Source organism: Gorilla gorilla, chromosome 18 (genome assembly GCF_029281585.2).
Source record: "Gorilla gorilla gorilla isolate KB3781 chromosome 18, NHGRI_mGorGor1-v2.1_pri, whole genome shotgun sequence".
Classification (NCBI taxonomy): domain Eukaryota; kingdom Metazoa; phylum Chordata; class Mammalia; order Primates; family Hominidae; genus Gorilla; species Gorilla gorilla.
The window spans coordinates 10,949,145-10,971,606 of NC_073242.2; the positions used below are offsets into that span (position 1 = coordinate 10,949,145).

Sequence of the window (22,462 nt, forward strand, 5' to 3'; positions counted from 1 at the left end):
TGTGACATAAATATTGGTGAAGCCAATGGAGTTAGCACAGTACTTAATAGAGAGAGAAGATTAGTGATTCTTATTTGCCCGAGGAAAGTGCAGGTCTTCATAATGTCTTGATCTATGTACAAAGAGCTAGTAAAGACAAGCCGTCCTCATAATAAAAATAGAAATGAGGTTTTCCCGACAAAGATGCCACCAGAATGATGAGCTGTCACACAGGACCTGGAGAGACAAGAAAGAAACTTCTTTGGTGACTATAATTAGGATTCCATGGAGAGCAGCAGTATGCAGGAACTATGCCAGGGTGCTCTCTTTCTCTTTCTAGAATCACCATCAAACTTGCTCTAAAGGGTCAGGACAGCGAGTAGGTGCAAGCTGATCCTTGGTGGACCAAGCCTTTATTCCCCACAGGCCATGGTGAGGCTCTGACCTGGGGTATAATAGGCAAGAAGTGTTTTCAGTCTGTGACTTGGGCTACTTAAATGGAAGAAGATAAAACCTTTTATTTTTCCTTATAATGAAAGTACTTCACGTTCATTATTAAAAACTTGGATTGATTGACAATTTCAAAAAATGATGAAAGTCGCCTCTCAACACCACATTTGGGTGTTTCCTCAAAGCTTTGAAAATATCTATGTAGATCTATATGTTTAGATTTAGAAAGAGATAAATTTAGAAGTGGAGAACACAAATTAGTTTATGATAGATTTTACATATATGGGGTATTACCCAATAAGTATGAATTTGCATATTACCTTACCCCACCCATTTCATGTGCATTTTTCTGCTGCTTAAGCTGTTTTTCCCTCTGTGTATTTTCAAAATACACATAGTTTGTGAGGATGTAGCCCAAATGAAATGAGTGATGTGTGATTGGCTGTTGAACGAAAAATCCAAACCAATCTCGTGTGTATTTGCTGGCTGAGATCTGTTTTCCTCATGTTCTGTAGAAGGGAAGGAGTAACATGGTCTCCTTTAGATTTGGATAAAGGCCTGAGATTTTTCTACCTTCACCCTGGTTTCCATATAACAGGGAAATCCTAGAGTGGTTTAAGATACCCACAAGCACCCTGGGGAGGTGGCACCTACCTGAACCATAGTTTGTGATCCTGTAATTGAATTTAATTTCTGGAGAAAGAATCCACTCTCAGAGAACTCTCACATCAGTTGTTCAACTTTCAGACATTCTACTTGGAAATACATTTAAGGAATGCATCATACAATAAAGTAGAAGATTCAAGGTGAGAAAATCACACTCACCTGAGTTAGGGCCTCAGGGTGTACATTTAAATAAGTTATTTATCTTCCCTCATTCTCAGCTTCCTCACCTGTGAAATGGGAGGAGTGACATCACCTTGCTTATCAGATTTCTGGGAAGATGAAATAAGATAATGAATGTAAAACCGTTGGCATAGTGTCTACACACAGTAAATGCTAAGTAATTCTTGACTGTGCTATTAGTGGCCGGAGCGCAGTGGCTCGCACCTATAACCCCAGTACTTTGGGAGGCTGAGCTGGGCAGATCACTTGAGGTCAGGAGTTCGAGACCAGCCTGGCCAACATGGTGAAATGCCATCTCTACCAAAAATACTAAAATTAGCCAGGCATGATGGCACATGCCAATAATCCCGGCTACATTGGAGGCTGAGGCAGGAGAATCACTTGAACCCAGGGGATGGAGGTTACAGTGAGCTGAGAGGGCACCACTGCACTCCAGCCTGCGTGATAGAGCAAGGCTCCGTCTCAAAAACTTTGTTGTTACTTTTTACAGTATTTCTTGGACTTGTGTGTGCATCTTGATAGGACATTGGCTATGCAGGGGAACAACATTGGAATCGTTTGTCTGGTGAGAGGCAGGGGTTGGAGAAAAGAGAGTCACAGCCTGCTGAGAATCTGAGTGATATTAGAGGAAGTATGGGCACCCTGGAGGTTAGTGTTTTCACTAAAAAGATCATAAATTATTAACATCCCACAGAGTTACCCAGAAGAACACTCATGCCAGATCCTGCCTGCTGTATAAGAGAGCCTCCTTAGAGATGTCTGTGGCTGAGTTACAAAGAAAAAGCAGTCAGGGTGATGATGGGTATTACAATTGCTTCCTTAGTCAAACACTAGAGTTGAGAGAGAAAGCAAGATTAGAAGTAGCAATGGGCTCTCCTTAGAAAGATTAAAGAGATGGCTCCCTTTGTTTCTAGCCTAAGAGAACAGGGCTGGCTGTCTTTCCCACAAAGGTCAATGTACATTGCCTTACTTTTGTGTTTACAATCAACAGTAGCCAGATTATCATTACCGATACCAACATTACCACCACCATTATCATCATCACCATCACCATCATCATTACCATCATCATCAACAAGACCATCACTGTCACCACCATTATGATTATCATCATTATCATCATCGTTATTACAGTCACCTTCATCATCATCATCACCATTATCACCATCAGCATCATTATGATAATCATGATCATCATGATTATCAATGCCATCATTATTACCATCACTTTCATCATAGTCATCACCATCATCATCACCATCATCATCACCATGATCATGATCATCATCAGCATCACCACCCCCACCATCATCATTATCACAATTATCCTTGAAGCTGATATGTATTATGCACTTACTAGGTGCTAAGGGGTTGCACCAAGAAATTTAGTGTATTATTCCATGCTGTCAAATTTAGTCTTGTGAGATAAAAATATTCGTGCTTGTCTCACTTATAAATAAGGACCCAAGACTCAGGAAGTTTTAAATAACTTGCCAAAAGCCACTCAGCTAGTATGCTGTAGTTCAAAGATTCAGAACCAGGAGGTCTCCCTCCCCAGTCCTTAACATCCATTTCGTTATCAAGAAGGCAGGACAAGGTTAGGATAAACTCTGTGACACCGGAATAAGCTCTCTTAATTCTTATCATTTTTCTTCATAGGAGAGTAAACCTATAATCTGTGCTTCCCAGGGTTACATGGCACACCACTGTTTCTCAGATACATACATACATTTACACCAGTAGAAACCATTTTAGAAATAAATTTTACAGAAAATTCCATCTATAAGAGAGATAAAAGGAGCAGGATAAAAGATGCATTTTATGACTTCAAATATGAAGCATGTATCATAAAGGCAATTAGTGAGAAAATGAGGCTATTTTGATGAACACCAATATTTGAAATTGGGAGTATGGATAGATAATATTGTTTTCAATTAGGCTTATAATCCAATTCATTTCAGTATTTTAATTTGTTGCCTGCTATTGAGAAGATGCTGGTTCACACACTGATACTGAGATGCAAAAGGTAATTTTTAAACCAGGTGACCTTAAAATATCTCATTAATCTGGAATGTAAGCTCCATGTCCTTTCTTAGTTGACCACTGTATCTCCAAGGCCAGCACCATGCTTCACACAGACACTATTTTCAAAAGGTAGCTGACGGTTGAATAAATGAATTAACCAACTAGTAAATTAAATGAATCTCAGAAACATGAAAATGGAAGAGGACTAATATTTTCATTTTCAAATTTTCTCATTCACTCAACTAATATTTAACAAGCATCCACTACAGTAAGCCAAGTGCTGTTCTAAGGTGATGAGCATGCAACATTAAGAGGGGAAAAATACCGTTCTCATGGGACATGTGCGTGTCCGTGTGTACAGGAGGGGGGCGCGGAAGATAGACAGAAAATAGACAAGGAACTCACCATTAACACTCGCTGTAATGTTTAGAAGCAGACAGCTTATCTAAGCCTTCTGAGTCTCAGCATGCTTGTGGGTAATGTAGTATTATCGGTATGTACCCAGCAATACCCCTGTGAAGAATAAACATAAACACACAGAGGTGCTATCATCCTTGCCTCCATCTCAATATTGCAAAACATACAAGAATGCACATTTCATTCTGTGATTATTTATTTAACTAGGCACTGGGCATTCTGGGATTTGTACATTCGTATCATTAAAGCAGTTTCAGGCAAAGAGCATATATTTGGAGATGTTTTAACATGCACTGGGCATAAGTGATTATAGCCTTAGGTTCAAGGTGACCAGTATCTGGACAGAGGGAGATATGTAGAAGAAGTACCAGTTACGTTGCAAGGTAAGATGTGCAGAACCAGCTTAAAGCATTCAATACTGTGCCCTAACCAGCTGAAGGGGTCATTGATGCCTTTTGAACAGAAGACTGACATCCTTAGTTTTGGGTATTTAAAATTCCTCTGTGGCACTAATGTGAAGTATGAGTTGGGAAGAGCTGAGACTGAGAGCAAAGGAACTTACATAAGTATAGCTTTTTCCCCCCTTTTCTAAAAATCTAGGCTAAATAAAATAATGTGATGTGCTAGTATAGCCGCAATGGAAAATTAAGACAGCCTTAATAGTTGGGAGACGGAAGAGTTAAAAATGATACAATTTGGGAACCTATTGACTATTCAGAGCAGCAAAGGAAGATGTGAAGGACAAATGTTGAGCTTTCAAGATTAAGTAAATGGAAGGGAGGTGCTTCCATTAACAAACAGGTAAGTCAATAGAGGAAGAGCAGCATGTGCAGATGCGTTTGTTTGGGGGAATGTTAAAATAGCAGCAAGGATAGGACCTTGGCACTGAGACATGCAGGAGGCTGTCTGAAGTTCATGATGATTCCTGAGATGCAGCCTGTGAGGAGAGGTCATGGCTAGGGATGCGATAAGGATTTGTCTGTATTCTGCAAAGAGTCTGATGCAATGGCTTTCAATCATTACTGCAAATCCTTCACAAGTGTGTAAAGAGTATCATAGCCATTACTATATTACTATATATAAAATATATAATGTACTATATAATGTATTATTTATAATATATAATGTATTTTTATATTATATATTATATATAATGTATATAATATAGAATATATTTTATATATAATGTATATAATATATTTTATATATAATATAGAATATATGATGTATTATATATAATATATGATGTATTATATATTGTATATATTATATTATACAATTGTATATATATTATATATTGTATATATTACATATAGAATGTATGATGTATAATATATAATATATCATGTATTATGTATAATATATAATATATAACGTATTATGTATGATATATAATATATAATACGTAATGTATTATATATAATATATATAAGGTATTATATATAATATGTAATATGTAATATATTATATATAATATATAATGTATTATATAATACATAATGTATTATATATTATATATAAATATATATAATACTATATGTATACACACACACACACACAAATATATAACAGAAGTGGGTTATTCAAGGTGATGACGATTAGGGTATAGGGGGTAAGAGACCTAACAAAGCACGAAGTGATGCCAAGCGAGATTTTTTTGTCTATGAGGCATGTAAGAACGCTGCAATACATGTGCATTAAAAAGTCCAGCTAGGGACATATATAGTCTTTTTCTTACATGTCACTCTACTGAAATAGTCTTGAATTATTTTATCTGACACCAGGTGAAGGAAATGCTATGTTTTCATCGGTAAGCACAATAGGTCTTCTAATGGAGAGTACAGGTTTGGTTTGGAAAGATGGCTTGATGCAAAGCTGGATAAGATATGATCCCCTCAGAGACACAGAAACAACTGTTGCCGAGCTTTTAAGGAGCAGGAAACAGAGGATGAAGGGGTGAGGATGCGAATTTGTTCTCTGGCTCTCAAAAAGAAAAGAGGGAAGCGGAAAAGGAAGTAAGGCAGAGAAAGTCTGGAACCAAGAGAGTTTAATCAAAGTCGAGGGCACTAGAATAGCCAAATGTCATTTTCAAGGATGTGATACATACCGTTGACCCTCCACGTCCTTGGGTTCTGCATCCATAGATTCAGCCAACTGCAGATCAAACATATTCAGAAAAAAATTGTGTCTGTGCTAAATATGTGCAGACATTTTTTTCCTTGTCATTATCCCCTAAACAATGCATTGAAACAACTATTTACATGGAATTTGCATTGTATTAGTAAACCTAGAAGATGATTTAAAGTATACAGGAGGATATGTGTAGGTTATAAGCAAATACTACACATCTGTAGATTTTGGTATCCTTGGAAGGTCCTAGAACCAATCACCCATGGATAGTGAACGATGACTCTACCGATCCTTGTCTGTGTTTTTAAAATGAGAATCACATCTTTCATTCTCTCTGCCACCATCTTCATGTCTACTCATACATGCATCATTTAGTGGGTGTATTGCAGAATGGGCTAATTAATTTTATGTGTGGGTCTTTGTAATGGAACCCAGAGACAGGGAATATAAGAACCTGGACTCGCAGGCCAGATGAGGTTCTGAGAACATGAGCTGCCTGTAATCGTGAATTGCAATTTGGGGACTAAAACTTGGAATCCTAGAGATTGTCTGTTTGCTGAGGTGAGATTTTTGAGAGCCAGGAAGGTTTTCTACCCAATACCCGATACATCCCCAGTGTAACCTGGTAAGTTTTGCAGATAAACCTAGTTTTGTATGATTCCTTACATCGTTCCTAGCTCACTTCCAACAATCATCAGACTTTGAAGGTATGCAGTGATGCCAGGGACTAAGAATTCCTGGGGTGTCTTCGACCTGTGTTCCAGGATGAGACTCTGGGAAGGTACAGGTCAAGGTGGATTAATTCAGAGCTGGAGATGTTAGAGGTGAAGTCACTTCTAGTCAGAAATGCTTAATGACAACTCATCTTTTACTTTAAAGATCAAATTTCTGAGCATTTCTGCGGTCAAAGAACCTTGCAGCCAAGCTCATGAAAGAGGAAAAATAGAATCTTCTGCAGGCTTTGTTTGCCTTCAGGTTTGCTTGAGTTTAATCCAGAAGTCGAAACACAGAGAGTGGGTGGGGTGGAGGGTTCCCAAAGTAGACCTTCCCACCCACTTGTTCATTAGGAGAAATCACCACTTAGCTGTTTTTGTCTCTGCCGCCTACCCTTCCTTGTCCCACGCACTTACATTCAGTCCTGTGCACTGGAAACAGACTCCCACCCTCTCAAGCGCCAAACGCTGCACCTTCTCTTTGCATCACCTCCTGGAATTGATTGTTTCAGGAAAGCTGCTATAGGAACTGAATTTATTTGCTTGCTCTGGGTACCTTTTAATTTGGGGTTCTACCTGGTGTGTCTCGGGTCTCTTTTGACATATGTCGGTTGGCTGCTCTGATAGAACATTGTCTCCATAAATTGTCACTTTTGCCAGGAATGATGATAGCAAAGTGTTGGCAAGAGAAAAAAAGAAAAAAAGACTGAAGCAGAATCTTTTCTTTTGAAAAGCTTAGGGCAAGCTGTGGATAGGGTGGGACTTACCCCTGCTGTAATTGAGTAAGGACAAGAAAGCTAGGAAAATTTCATATGATAAAATTAGGTGGCTGGGGTCAGTGATATATTCCTGGAAAAAGAAAGCTTGAAGATAAATTGGCATAGAGTAGTTCTTCACAAAAGTGCTTACTAGGTTTAGATATTGTAAAAAATGATGAATATGATGATGATGATGATGACAATGGTGATTTTGTAAGCAGCATCTCTACTGCTGTTTGTATTGCATGGTTAAAAAGGATACTTTCTCATTTTGTTCAACAGACCAGAAAACCCTGTTTTCCATCTCTTATTAGAAGGATAAGATAGATACTTCTTGTGCCCTCAGTTTCTTCTTCTGTAAATTGGAACTATAAAAATAATCTACCTTGCAAGATTTTGTGAAGGTCAGAAAAAAATTAATTACCATCTGGCCAGAAGTAATTTGCTAACATGTATTACGCTTGTCAGTCTTCACAAAATAGTGAAGGACTTGACCTGATGTTGTGTGAGATACAGTTGGTGAAGAATTTAGTTGACAAGGGCTAATGTGTAAGCTGGAATTCATTTGATTCATTAGCAAGGTTAAATAAATTGTGTACTCAGAAGACCAGGGCAGAAAGGTGGTGTGTATGATGTCTATACATTTTTGTCTAGTGCCATGTCATTTAAAAAAAACTTTTCAAAAAGAAAATTGTGTCTGAAGTTAGTCCTTCCATAAATGTATTGACTTTGTTGGTCTCGTTTGTGTAATTTTTTTGCAAAGAAGGAGGAATGATGGTTTCATCAACTGGTCAGGGACTGAAAATAAAAATACCTCATAATAATAGTTGCTATATATTGAGTGGTTGCTAGATAATGGGCACCAATTTTATGACTTACATATGTTACATGATTTTATCTTTCAACAACTTAGGAAGGAAAAGTATCATTATTCTCCTTAGAGAGAATGAAACTGAGGTTTTAAGAACTTGTATGTCAGTAGACATATAATAGCAGCTGCAAAGGTATGATCCAGAGATAGATCTTCAGACCAAGCAGCAAGACTCCAAAAGGTGTACTGCTCACTACATGTGTACTCAGGGGAGTACACCTTTTGGAGTCTCGCTGTTTGTGTTTGAGGCATACCCATATGAACCAGAAAGAGTTCCCAAATACCCCATCACAACTCCATATTTCAGGTGGCCTTGAACAAGCAGGGCTGAGTCATTGAGGAACAAGAATAAACTTTGGTGATCCAACAAATTCAATTCATTTGACCTTTATTAAGCCTCTCCTAAGTGAAAGGCATGCTACTCTGTGGTCCAGGGAACTCAGAAATGAGAAGGTTGTTTGGTTTGGTTTGCTGCAGTGAACCTGTGGGGGTAAAGAGAATAGTTATTCAAGCCTAAAGAGTGTAACTATTAATTGTTTTTTAGTCTCCTCATGATAGCTAACAAGTATTGTAGATACTTGTTGTGCCAGTGCCTATGCTGAGAAGCACTTTACGCTCATTATCTCGGTGGTTCCCAAATGCCGATCCACAGACTCATTGGATTCTGTAATGACATTTTCAACAGACTGAAGCTAAATGAGAAAATTAAGGGCAATTTAGTGAAAATTTTAATAGACTTAAATTTAATCAATTTGAAGGACTGTCCTTTATTTTCAGATTATGTCCTTCTTTTTTTTTTGCATTTTCGTGTAAAATGCTGTTTCTTTTATTAAATGCTTATGACAGTAGACAGCGTATGTGAGTTTATGTGTGTATGTATGAATGTACTACCTTGGCAAGAAATTTAAAAGCTGTTAATTTTCATGCAATCTCTTTACCATTTTTAAACTTTTCTTGGAACTGTCCATGTAATTGAGGGCTAGGGGATAAGAAGTCTGAGAATCATTATAGTTCTGTAAGGGTGCTACCATTGGCCCCATTTTACAGATGAAAAAAACTAAGGCTCGGAATGGTTAGCTCACATGCTCACGTTCACAATAGCTTGCAAGTAGCAGAGCTTGAATTTAAACCAGTTTGTGTGTTTCTGTAGATGCACAACACCTGCATGATGGGCATATGGCTGCTTTTGTTGCAGTGAATAGGCTCCCTAGCCTGTCCCTGGCCATGGATGTGGGCCATGCAACCGTTTTCAGAGTCCCGGGACTCTTTGGGCCTTTCTTTGGGGTGCAGACTGAAATCCACAATAGCTTTAGACATTCATGGTGTTTCCTAGGAGCTAGTTTGCAGCAGTTCTGTTCCTCTACTTGCAGGAATACAGGAGTTAAGAAGAGCCTAGCTTTGTGTCCCTTCCCTCTGCCCCTGAGTCCTGTGTTTCTGTTCACCCTCAAAAATGTGAGCAGTATAGGTATGTGTAAAGGTAAATGCAGACATCCTGCTGAGTGGCTTACAGCAGAACCTCATGTTAGGGGAAGAACTGAGTTGAAAGATCCCGTTTTCCAAGCTTGCACTCCATGGGAGCCATAGTCAGAAGCCAGTGAGACGACAGGAGGAGAGACAAGGCTCAAGGGTCAAGGGAGAAGACACTGCCTGTACCTCCTGAGCTTTCTCTTCATTGTGCCTGCAGGGAAGAGGGAAGGCAGTTTGGGCCATGGCTTGTAGGAACAAAACAGGACAAACTTATTTTCCACATCTTCCTGCTTTATATGTGAGGCTTGGAGTAAAGACAAACTACCCCACCCTGTGAAATGGGTAATTGAGAATCAGACATAACTGGGTTTGTAAATCAGTTGCATCCCTTCTCTTCTCCAGAAACATATGCAGGTTTCCAACCTGGCAGTCTGTTTCTCAGCAGCCTTGGCACCTGAGGAAGGGGTGAGATGAGGATCTGGGTATTTTTATTTTGATTTCTGACGAGGTAAGGAGAAAACATTGTCCCTAAGAAGTTATGCTGTAAATGGCTAAGAGATTCTGGGTTACTGAAATCCTGTATGGATGCTTAGGTGCTATGTAGCTTAGTCCATTCCCTTTTTTGTTGTGGATGTTAATTATCTAGAATATTGCAACTCAGTAGTGGCTTTAAGCAGGTTTTCATGTACTAGCCAGGGAAAGTTACCACCATTAAAAAAAATTATTCTTTAGGAACGTGTAGCCTGGGGTCTTTATAATAACACCAGTCGTAGTAGTAGTTGTGGTCGCAATGATAATAATATAACTGTTTCCTTTTATTATAAAAGTAATACACAGACATATTCTTATTGTGAAAATCTAAGCAACATAAATCTGTACAGAGTAAAAATTGAAATCCTCCTCAGTAGCCCCTCCTCTATTACCCTAGATCTAAAAGCATTTCTTGGATTGATTTATATGTTTCCGGGCCCTTTTGTATGCCCTTCGCATGACTGCATGTATGCCTATTTGACGCACATGCATATGCACATACTTCTGTGGATGTCTATATACATCCACACACATATTTTTAAAGAATTGTAGAGTTTTGCTGTTTGTTTTGGTTTGATTTTTCACATGTGAAATTTTATTATCTATATCCTGAAACTTCTTAGAGAATTTTCTTAGAGATTTTTCCGAGGAAAGACACACAGATGCCCCTCATTCTTTCTAACTGGTGCATTGCATGCATGTCCTATACCTTGTTTTATTTATCCCGTATCCCCTATTGCTGTTTATTATAGTTGACCCTTCAGCAACATGGGGGTTAGAGGCATCAACCCACCACAATGTAGAAAATTTGTGTATAGCTTTTTTTTTTTTTTTTTTGAGATAGACTCACTCTATTGCCCAGGCTGGAGTGCAGTAGCATGATCTCAGCCTACCGCAACCTCCGCCTCCTGGGTTCAAGTGATTCTCATGCATCTGCCTCCCAAGTAGCTGGGACTGCAGATGCGTGCCACTATGCCTGAGGGCTAATTTTTGTATGTTTGGTTGAGACAGGGTTTCACCATCTTGGACAGTCTCATCTTGAACTCCTGTCCTTAAGTGATCCACCCGCCTTGGCCTCCCAAACTGCCAGGATTACAGGCATGAGCCAACATGCCCAGCCCAAAATTTGTGTATAACTTTTGATTCCCCCAAAACTATGATTAGCCCACTATCGACTGAAAGCCAACAGTGGATTAAAACATATTTTGTATGTTATCTGCATTATATATGTATTCCTACAATAAACTAAGCTAGGGTAAAGAAAATATTAAGAAAATCCTAAGGAAGAGAAAACATATTTACTATTGATTAAGCAGAAGTGAATCATCATAAATGTCTTCATCCTTGTCATTTTACATGAGATAGGCTGAGGAGGAGGAGGAGGACGAGGAAGACAAGGGGTTGGTCTTGCTATCTCTGGGTCTCTCAGGTGGCAGAGAATTTCTGCATATGTGGTCCTGTATAGTTCAAATCTGTGTTGTTCACGAGTCAACTGTATTTGCTTTTACAAGCAATGCTGGAGTGAATATCCTGGTTTATGTATCACGTATCTACCTCAAATATTTCAGCAGGACAGATATCTAGAATTAGAATAGTTACTTTGAAAGATGTGCATATTTTAGATTTTGATAGTGAGCACCAAAATATTAATATCATCTCCAGGACTGTACAAGTTTTGACTCCCACCATCTGCGTTTCAGGTTACCCATTTCTCCACAGTGATGTCAAATCTATATATTATTGGTAGGCATTTTATTCATTATTTGATTTTATTTGTTAACTGATGTCAGTCTTTTAGGCAAAAGATGGCTGTAAACTGTTCTAAACCACCAATGTAGTTTTGAAAAGCTCATTTGTAGTGGGAGCGAGTTGTGAACTGGGTATTGCCTGCACTTGTATTTCTGCTCTTGGAAGCGTGGTTTATTTTTAGTCCTGGACTCACTGACAACCCACACCCAAGCTAGAAAGCTAGAGGAGTTTGAGGGTCCTTTACACAGAAGCAGGCTCTAATCTCGATCCTGTCATTACATGCAAAGCAATTGCTGCTGAATGGTTGGAATTGGTTCTGCCTGGGACGAAGCCCTTTACTCTGAAAAAGGAGCGCTGTGCTCATTTGAGCACTGCCAAAATCCTGGACCGTCTGACTCAGTGTGGAGTGATCCTGGTTTTTGCCTAGAGAAACTGTGTCTGAGAAATGGAGCTTCTGCAAAATACAGCTCAGAGGGTCCATCAGGGGCTGAGACATTCTAGAGGCCAACAGGCCAGCTTAATGTATACATTAGAAGTGCCAGACTTCTCACCCCTACCCCTAGTAGGCTGACCCAAGAGAACTCCAGAATTCATGTAGACATGCTCCTCAGTTTACAATGGGGTTATGTCCTAATAAACCCATAGTAAGTTGAAAATATCATAAGTAGAAAGTATGTTTTCGACATAGGATATTTTCACCTTACCATGGCTTTATGCAGATGTGACCCCATCGCAAGTCAGGGACCATCTGTATTAAACAAATCTGAGGCTTAGGCAATAAGATTGGAAGGAGCAGGATGCAAGGGGGGCTTTCTTGAAGCTGAAACTGCATTTTTTTCAGAGCAAGTGTACTTTTTAGGTAGATTTCCCTGCTGTCTGCCTTACCCTGGTTTCCCTAATTCCCTCATCTTGCTCTTGCCTGCTATGCTTCCCACAGCACTCACCACCATCTATTGTACTGTACTTATTTCTTCTATTATTTACTTTCTGCCGCCCCTCCCCCACCCACTAGAATGTAAACTGTCTAATGTCAGGGACCTTTGTTTGTCCGGCCCCACTGATGCAGACCTTGGGGCTAGAACAGTGCCTGGAATGAGATCAGCACTAACTAAATATGATTCAGGTGTTCGAACAAGCCAGTGACTCAAAGTGCTTTTGATACAGATAAATAATAAAGTTTTCTAAAGATACTTTCATGCTCACTTTAATGAAGATGGAGACTATATTGTCGTCCACATTAAATTTGGAAGTGAAAGTAAAATATTTCTAAGTCACACCTTGACATTGCCACTGAGCTAACCCCAGTGTAGATGATTACATTGAAGTTCAAGTCCTTCTTTCTAACTGGAGTCTTTCTTGCTCTGAGGTATGGCAACTCTTATAGAAAGCATTTTTTTTAGTGGAATGTCTGCTATTTTAACAGCCTTGGGAAGTTATAATAAATAGTTATGAAAATGAGAAAAGAAAAACATGGTTTCCATTCTTCTTTTAAATTGCTGGCAAAGTTGGGGGAAGAAAAAAGTTACAATATTATTTTATGAGTCAAATTAAAACTTGGGTAGTTGCCTTCTGCCTAAGGAAGTTTCATTTGAAGATGACATTATTCATTGCCAATTTTCCTGCACTTTTTCAGCTTCCTGGGGGGTATGTATAACCATTCCATTAAGGGTCCTTGTAGCTGAAATGCAGGCAGGGTGGCCCTTGAATGCATATGAACCCATGTGATGTTGAATGCCTAGAATTTTTTTTTGTGGAGAGGTAAGAGTATTTTCTTTCCCCACTTCTCCCATTTATTGATGTTGGAGAATCATGCCAGAGCTAGTGGCCTTGATATGGCTCTTTCTCAGTGTCTTTTGAGATGGAATTCAAATTTGCTATCCCCAGATGCTGTTTAAAAGGCTGGCAAAGTGTTGTCATCAAGTGAGCAATGGTTGTGGATATGATGCTACCATTTGATTTGGGGTCATTGGATGCCCTATTCCTGATTAAGGAGCACTGATGTTATCAATGGAAAAGTGTTCCTCTGGGCTCCTTAATATAGTTGCAGTGTTTATGGGAAGGGGACTTGTCCCCGTGTGTGATTGTGTCTGCATGCACTGGTGGAGAGATATTCAGGTTTAGTTATCCAGAGAGCAGAGCCCGACTCCAAATAATTTTGATGTGGATTTAGGTCTGGTTCTCATGTTGTACTTTGCAGATCTTCAGTGTGTCTGACTGTGAAAACTTAAGTTTAAGGGAATGGCGGAGCTGTTATTGCAAGATGGATCTGTGGGGATCTAATCACGACTGAGGGGTTCCAACTTTGGGGAGAAAACGGACTGGAAAATCTGTATTGCCTCAGTGCAGCCAAGAGCATTTATTGGGTCTTTACATAATGTATTTGTTTTTCATTAAACGATTCAGATAAAGTCTTATTAAAGTGCCATGTATTATTTATCATGTTTCTTATGAAAATGAGCTGAAGGAAAAAATTCTCTCCTCTTCTTGGGTTATTTACAGGCTTTTCTAATGCCAGCAAGAGAAAAAAAAATAAAGGAAAGCAGTGCGAACCCGTCAGTACAGCAGATTGCTTGAGGCAACAGTAAAGAATGGGAAAGGGAGAGTGAGGATTGGAAAGGTAGAATGGTTGGCCTTTTATTCCATTTGTGTTCTGTGGAGTGACTTTCTCTTCAGTTTTGTGAATGCAAAAGTAAATAAATAAAGGCAGGTAGGAAGTAAGAGAAGAAAAGAGGGAATTCTTGTATTTGTTAATCAAAGCTTGTCCCATGAATGTGACCTCTGATGCAACATACAGCAAACGTTTTTCAAACTAACCACTGCCAGCACCCCCCAATAAAAGCAGTACAGAATACCAGCCTCTACTTTCCCACTCCCCTGGATGAACTTCTGCCTAGGGCTAAAGGGTTAAACATGCTACTGTGTCCCTGATAAATTGATGGGATGTGTGAGCCCCAGAGAGGTTGGAGGTACTGGTTTTGCAAGATGAAAAGTAGAAAGAAACAGCGGGTTGGGGCCTAGTGTTAGGCAGAGTGAAGACTTTATAGTTATTTCAAACAGAACGACAACAAAAAATAGAGCCGTGGGATAATTAGTTTTCTTTTCTTCAGAAAGCATTTTGATTAGCCTGCAAAGTGAGTTGTGCCTTGCGAGCTGATGGCTGGGTTCAGAGCCTTCATTTGGCTGAAGATGTCGGGGTGAGCCCTGAGGAGGAGGGGATATTTGGGATGTCCCTGGTGGCCAGTTCCAGGGTTCTGCCCCAAATTATCTTTTGTGAGAGAGCCCCCATCCCATCTCAGGTACGGTTCCATCCTGCAGGTCAGTGAGAAGCTGTCAGCAAGGTTTCTTTCAGGAAGCCCAACAATCAAAAAAGCTGCTGTTTAGACAGCTGATCTCTTGGTCTGAAAACAAAAAAAAAAAAAAAAAAAAAAGAAAATCCAATTACTGGGTCAAAATCTATATTAAAAAAATATGGCTACTATTCCTGATCACGATTTTATTGCTGCCAAGAATGCAAGAATGTGCTTTTTTTTTTTTTTTTTCGTGTCAGGACCAAGGACGAGTTAGAGTCTTAATATTTTCTTTTGATTTGCAGATCACATCCTATTTTATTGCATAAAGACTAACGAAATCTACTAATGAATAATTATTACTTCATAAAATAAAGGGGAGGGGAGACCCGTTTGCAAGAGCAGAATGTTAATTTGGCCAAGGAGGGCTGGACAGGCAAGAATAAAAAAATAAATAAATAAACCATTGTAATTTGCTCCCTGCAGCCGACGGAGTAATCTCTTATCAGACACGGACTTCCCTACCCTGTGCATTTATAATTTGAGAGGAGCGGGTGTTCTGGGCTGGGAGAAGCCCCCTTCCAGTCGCCCCGAGCTGGCACGTTAGTCCAACAGGCTTGATTTCCACGCCAGCCTGGGCGGTTGCTCTCATTGAACAGCTCAGGGGCTGGTTCGCTGGCTCGGGGCTGCCTGCCCAACCAAGGCGAGGCACAGAGCGAAAGCTGCGCCCCAAACGCCCGGGGGTGCATCGGCGCTTCGGTGCTCTGCTGGGGGGCGCAGAAACCTCCTCCCCTCCCTCAGCCCAAGCTCCCTCCTGCCCCCAGCCCCTAACGTCTCAGCACTCCACCTCCTGAGGAGGGGAAATCCCTTTTCTGTGTTTATTTGGCAAGGAATCCGGCAAACGCACCGCCACCAACATCTACCGCTGTGGGTCCCAGCTGGGCCATCGCGCTAATTGTCCAGCTCGCCTGATGCCGGGCACGCGGGGCGCTCGCTCGCCTGCTCACCGGCAGAGGGTTTCAGCAGACCCAATTTAAATTTTGGTGAGTGTTTTTTTTAAACAAAAAATAATAAATAATTAAAAAAAAAAAGCAAAGGGGAGGGAAGGAAAAAAAGGAAAAAAAAATCTTTCCCCTGGACCCATTTGACAAATGAGGAGACAGACAGCATCAGAACCAACGGAGTGAGCTTCAGTGTGAGTCAAAACCTCTCTTCCTCTCTTTCTCTCAATCTCTCTCTCTCTTTACCCTCCCTCTCTCTCTCTCTCTCCCCTCCCTCTCTCTTCCTCTCTCCCTCTCTACCTCCGTCCCACCCCTTCCTCCTCTCCCTCCTCTCCCTCCCTCCCTCCCTCTCGCTATCCTTGCCCCCCTCCCATTCAGCCTCTTCGGGAGGGCAGCGCATCCCCTGCACCTTCCAGAGAAGTTCCCTCTGACGGTTCTCCTGTCACCTTCACAGGGGTATGGGGTGGGGGGCCCCTTCCACTTTCCGGAGGATCAGAAAGCAGGCCCAACAACCCAGAAAAACCAGACGACCGCGCGAAGGGAACCAACTAGTTTCCAGGTCCCCGCAAGTGTTTTAGTTGGAGGCAGAGGAACGCCGGGATCTAGCACATCCCCAGGCAGGGAGAGCCAGGGAGGAGGGACCGGCCGGGTGCGGTGGGGGGAGGGAGGAAGAAAGAGGGAGAGAGAGACAGAGAGAGAGACAGAGAGAGAGAGAGAGAGAGAGAGAGAGAGAGAAAGAGAGACAGCGCGAGCCACCGTTCATTGACTTAGATAACCAGCAAAATTAAAAAAGAAAAAAAAAATTGTAGCGCCCAGGCAGAGAGCAACGTGATTGCATGCAAGCGTCCCCACTCGGGCTCGGCGGGCGCCAGAGAGACATGATGCAGCATCCTCTGACGGGGGCCACCTGCGTGGCGCTCCCCAACGTGGGCATGTGTCCCCAGCTTTCGTGTGCCTTGACTTTTATGTACTTACAGCAGGTAAGGCGCGCGTCTGCCCTCGGTGGCTGCTTTCCTGGGGCTGGGCCAGATGGGTCCCCGTGCGTACTGGGCTGCGCTTCGGTGCCTTATGGAGGTTCTGAGGAGGGGGCTCCCGCGTTGCGATGGAAAGGGTGGATGGAAGCCTCCCGCTCTCTGTGGAGCCCGGGCACCTCGCGCTGAGATGTTTCTGCACCTGTCTGAATACTTCAAAACCGCCTGATGCCCAGCCTGGGCACCGGGAGTTTGAAATAGAAAACTGCCTTTTCCTTGCTACCATCTTCCTTGTGTCAGTGCCTTTCGTGGTGATCTGAGTCTAAGACCCCTTTGATGCTAAGAGTTTGAATCTTTGTGGAGGCATTCCGGTGCCTGTAGTGTTAATTCAGCTGATTTAATAGAGAGTGGAAAGGAGAAGTGTGTGGTGTGTGGTGTGGTGTGTGTGTGTGTGTGTGTGTGTGTGTTTTCCTAAGTTTGTGTGGTGCTATATTCGGTCCGCATGGGATCGGAGCATTTGAATTTCTGGAGTGTGTCAACCCCAGTCTGCCTTCAAACTCACTGGCAATGCTGTGATGAAGGTGAGCTGTTTAGGATGTTGTCTTTGTTGGCATGTGTAAGGGTGTTTGTGTGTGTGTGCGTGTGTGGGTTTTTTTCTCACTTTCACTTCTCCTTAGTGGTCTTGCTGAGGGAGTCTGTGTTTGCTTTATTTTCCATTCATTGTACACATTTCAGTCTTTTGACACCTTACTCTGTCTTTCTCAGGGTGTTTCCTTGGGACCCTCTCTGCTCTGTCATTCTTTCTTTATTGGAGGGGTTGCTTCCTGAGTTGGTTCCTGGGCTTGGGAAATAGCTCAACACTGCCCTTGTAGGGTGACAGGCCAGCTCTCTGTCATTGGGCAGGGGCAGTGGATGTGAACTGAAGGGCTAGAAGGGGTTTTGTCATGCAGATGAAAATCCTTTCTCCCTCCCAGGATCTCCATCCTATTCTATGAAGGTTTACAGTGATTATACTCATTTTATCTGTTTTTCCATGGACTCACTTCAAGAGTACCATTTGTTAGCATGAGTGTGTGAACAGAACTTCCTATGCAAGAGTTGAGAGTGGCCCTCTTCCCCAAGACCCTCAATTTCAACCTGTGTTAAAGGAATGTATATTTTTATAAAATGTCAGGATTCTGTTTTGAACAATTTGGGTGATTTTCTATCAAGTTGGTTGCCTCCAGAAAATATTTCTTAGGTGTATTTTCTGTTGCACATCTTTTTGAGAACAGTCTTAAAAAATCTTGGGAACCAATTTGTTCTTTTAAATATTATTTTATTACATTCATTATTGAGTAAATCGTGCCAGAAAACATTTCCCAAGAGAGTATTGATAACATATTATATGCTTCATCTTCCACAATTTCTGTGCCTTTGCTGTGGGTGTGTGTGTGTAAATGTGTATGTGCATGTGTGTTTTATACCAGTTATTTCCACCAGAAGAAAATTCTAATGAGGATTTCTATAGATGCTAAGCCTCAATTGGATTTATCAAATTATTACTGAGTTGATCTTTTGCCTTTTACCTTTACTTCTTTCATGTTATTTATTAATCAATTTGAATATTATTTACCTAGCAAGTAGAATGCTATAGGTACTCAATGTTCTCTGTTCCTTTGTGTGGTGTTGTTGGTGTTTTTTTCAAAAATACATCCATGTTTCTGCCTTCTAGATTTTTAAATTGGCTTACTCATTTGGGCACAACTTAGGAAAGAAGATAGTGACTTTGAGTGAGAGGTTATTCTTGCCATGAGAAGAACAAACATATAAGATAAACACAAAGGTTCTCAGCATCTTCCAGGCAGTCTCTCCCACGAGGAAAAACACCCCTGCTCTGGAAAGGGGAGGCTTGAAGAAAACATTGGCAGCCACAACAAATATTTAGACTTGACTAAATCAGCATCATGGTTCCATATGAAGATAGATGGAGGGTGGATTTTGAAATGTGCTTTGGAATGCGTCTCCCCCTCCCCTGAAAGGACTTGCAATGCTATCTGTGAAAGTGTTCATAATGTGATACTATGACATAATGTGGGAATGGTGTGCGTGTGCGTGTGTGTGTGTGTGTATTTTCTCTGAGCTTCACTGAATACCTGAAGTATAATAAAGGCAGTCATTTATTTTTGCCTGTCTCATTCAGGATTAGGTTTTCTAGCCCTTCCTGGAAGCTCACCACTAGGGTGTAAGTGATATACCTGGAGTCATCTCTCCTGGCCATTACTGTCATGATAGTTCGTTTAAAAGTCTCAAGTCACTTATTTTATTTAGCAATCCAGACAATCGGCTGCTTAAGAGTGTGAAATAGTTTAATCTCCACATACTATTTATAGATATGATTTATGTATCTTGTACCCAGACACCACTACTATATTTTTTATCTGCCTTTAATCTGTAGCTATTATTGGATCTCTAGCTAATTTTGGTGAACAGAAGGGTAATCTTTGATCTCAAAGTAAATTGATCAAGTGGACGAATCAGGCAACATTTATAAGTAACACCTTCACTGAAAACAATTTTATTTTATAATTGTTTAGAAATAAACATAATTCACAAGTGTTTGTCATTGAGATCACCAATTACATAAGAAAGTAATCAACCCACATTGATCTTATTTTGGAGCATTTATCATTCTGTTTTATAAATCCACAAACTCTGATCAGCGGCCATCGAGTCTTCCCTGAAGTATATTTTTCTGGAATGCAGTTTCATATGGTTATTTCTTATCCAGTAGCTAAGGAAAATGACTTCATCAAATGCTTTGTTTGTCTCAGCATGAACATCCAACCTTTCCTCCTAAATTCTCACAGATTTATCCATAAGACAACTCATAAAAACAAAAATCAATTGGGGTGCCTCAGCGTCGGAGTCTACTCTGAATGGCTAAGTGTAAGTGACAACATATCACTTTTGCCACGAATAATTTATTTACTTAGGCCAATGAAGAAGCAACTTTGATGTTTACATTATTTGACTTATCGTGTGTCGCTTATTTGTATGTCCCAATAACTTTTATCTAGATAAGTGTTTACTTACAGCTAAGATTTCTTTTCTTTTCTCCTTCTCCTCTTTTTTCCTCCACATCCAAGATGTTACTACAGTTTAGAGCTGCAAGGTGGGATAATGCTAAATAGTTCTTTTGGCGTCTAGATATCAGACTCAGTCATGTACTCACATAGGAACACACAAATGTGTATACATACACACAGACACATACACACACACCTAGTATAGAGCATATATTTTGTGGTTGTCAACCACTTTCAGATGGAACGGACAAGTAGTTCTTGGAGCAATTGGCTTCAATCTTGCTGTCCAGGGAAATTCCCTGCCTCAACATCCTTTCTTGATGCACTGCAGTGGCTTCATGCTGTGTCTTCTTTCATGGTGAATCTTCTTGAAGCTGAACTTAGAACTCACATATCCCCAATACATAATCTTCCGCGTTCCAAAGTAAGTACTCATGGAGCCATTCTTGCTTTGAGGAATAATTCTGAATACAATTCCACATTAGGGGGTTTGTAGCAAGCTAGGTCAAAAGAGAACCTATTTTGTTTTCCTGATAGAGAAGAAATAGAAAACAGCCACACACACATGCATGTACACACAGGACACAGAAATCTAGAGATGGTTTATTTCCATTCTAAGTAACAGAGGGCAAACCTCATAGCACCCATCTCGTGGTAAGGTATGGTGAGGCAACAGACAGGATGGATGATGAGATTGGTTTTCTAATGCAAACTGCGTGTCAGATTCCACCCAGAGCTGTTTTTTTTTCCACTGAGTTTAATGTCCTGAAAGAGGATCAGTAGCATATTAACTTAATTTTCTCTGTTCTTACACCACCAGCGTCTCTCAGTACTATTCTAAGAAAGCTTCTCATCTGTCAAGCCCTATCCACTGAGAACCTTTTTATCAGCCTAAATTTAAAAATACGTCAAATGCTTAAAATCCACATTAGAGGGGGCAGAAAAGAGCCTCTAAAGTGGGCCATGCCGCTGTCAATATTCGAAGATTGGTAATTTTTCCCACTTAATGATGATCCATGTGGTTTGTTTTAAGTAGTGAAGTGGTTTGTACAAAGGGTAATTCCCAGTAAATGAAGCCATTGCTCACTGTGGACATCTTCAGATCGAAAGCAATTGAACTGAAACCTGCATATCAGCCCTTTCTGTCTTTAATTAGAAAGCGATTCTCAGTTCAGAGAATCACCTGGGGAAGATGGGCTCTCGCACGAAGGCTGCAGGCGTTGGAGAGGGTGGCCCCATGCACCAGCCACGGTTATAAATTTTGGAAACATTAGGTAGGTCATAACAATTATGACTGTGTAGAAAAGTTCAATTCTCGTTGCAGTTACTTACCTTGTGTTACTCCATCTGATGATTTATAGGGGGTCAAATGGAATTTATCACATTCTTTCTTTTTGGCTTAATCCCGTGTTGATTTATTAGATAGTGCTGTGGATTGGGGGTGGTCGATAGTGTCAATAACGCAGAAAAGAATTAGGATAGATTAGCTTCATGTCTGAATTGTTTAAAGGAATTTAAGTGGCTGGAATGAGCACATTTCCAGGCCCAGGTGGCTGCCTGATAGGAGAAGGGTCCCTCAGTCTCTTTCTAGAGGGATGTCTTATGTCGTAAATTGGTTAACCAATCTTTCTTGTTTCTCTGATCTTTTCCAATTAAGAGAAGGCATGAAATGTTAGGCTGTTATCAGCCAGGTAAGGCCCACATTTCAGGTGAGCTGGGGGTCATCTGTGCTTCCCCCCTTTGGGGAACCTATGGAGGGCCGTGTGTTGTGGACATGGACTGCAGGGCCACCTGGGCTGCCTCTGCTTTAAAATTACTTAATCCAACAATCACTTCTGAAAATTGTAAGCATCTGTTCATCCACAGACCAAAGCCTTGTGCCATTCGCCTGCTCTGCCTGCCATTTTGAGGCAGTTTCTGTGTTACAACATGCCACTGGCCGCTCCTGCCTTTGCCCGGCTGGAGAAAGTCCGTGTTGTTAGTGCTCACCCGCCATCTGTTTTCCTTACAGCTGACCCTTGAGTAATTCTCCAGTAGCTGATGGACTGAGGGTAGACAGTCTTTTTTAGGGTTTTCTGATTCATTTAACCAGGTTCTCTGCCCCAAGAGGAAACATAATGCTTGTTTATTCATATTGGCTGGGTAAAAACAGTGTAGTTTGTCAGGCAAATAATAGTCCTGTGGAAGGGAACGAAATTG

The 22,462-nt window shown here is 40.8% G+C and overlaps 1 protein-coding gene across 19 annotated transcripts in view; it reads left to right on the forward strand.

The window, feature by feature from the left end:
• RBFOX1 (RNA binding fox-1 homolog 1) overlaps window positions 1-22,462 on the forward strand; it is a 2,483,553-nt gene that overhangs the window by 2,060,439 nt on the left and 400,652 nt on the right. For 3 of the 19 annotated variants that reach the window (XM_055365225.2, XM_055365241.1, XM_055365233.2), the window contains exon 1: window positions 16,438-17,204. The exons of 11 other annotated variants lie outside the window; for them this stretch is intronic. In XM_055365225.2, coding sequence (XP_055221200.1) covers window positions 17,061-17,204 — 144 coding nt within the window. In that variant the 5' untranslated portion in view covers window positions 16,438-17,060. Of the gene's footprint in view, window positions 1-16,433; window positions 17,205-22,462 lie in introns of those variants that run through there. 5 more of the 19 variants (XM_055365231.1, XM_055365222.2, XM_055365223.2 and 2 more) reach the window with 4 other exon arrangements.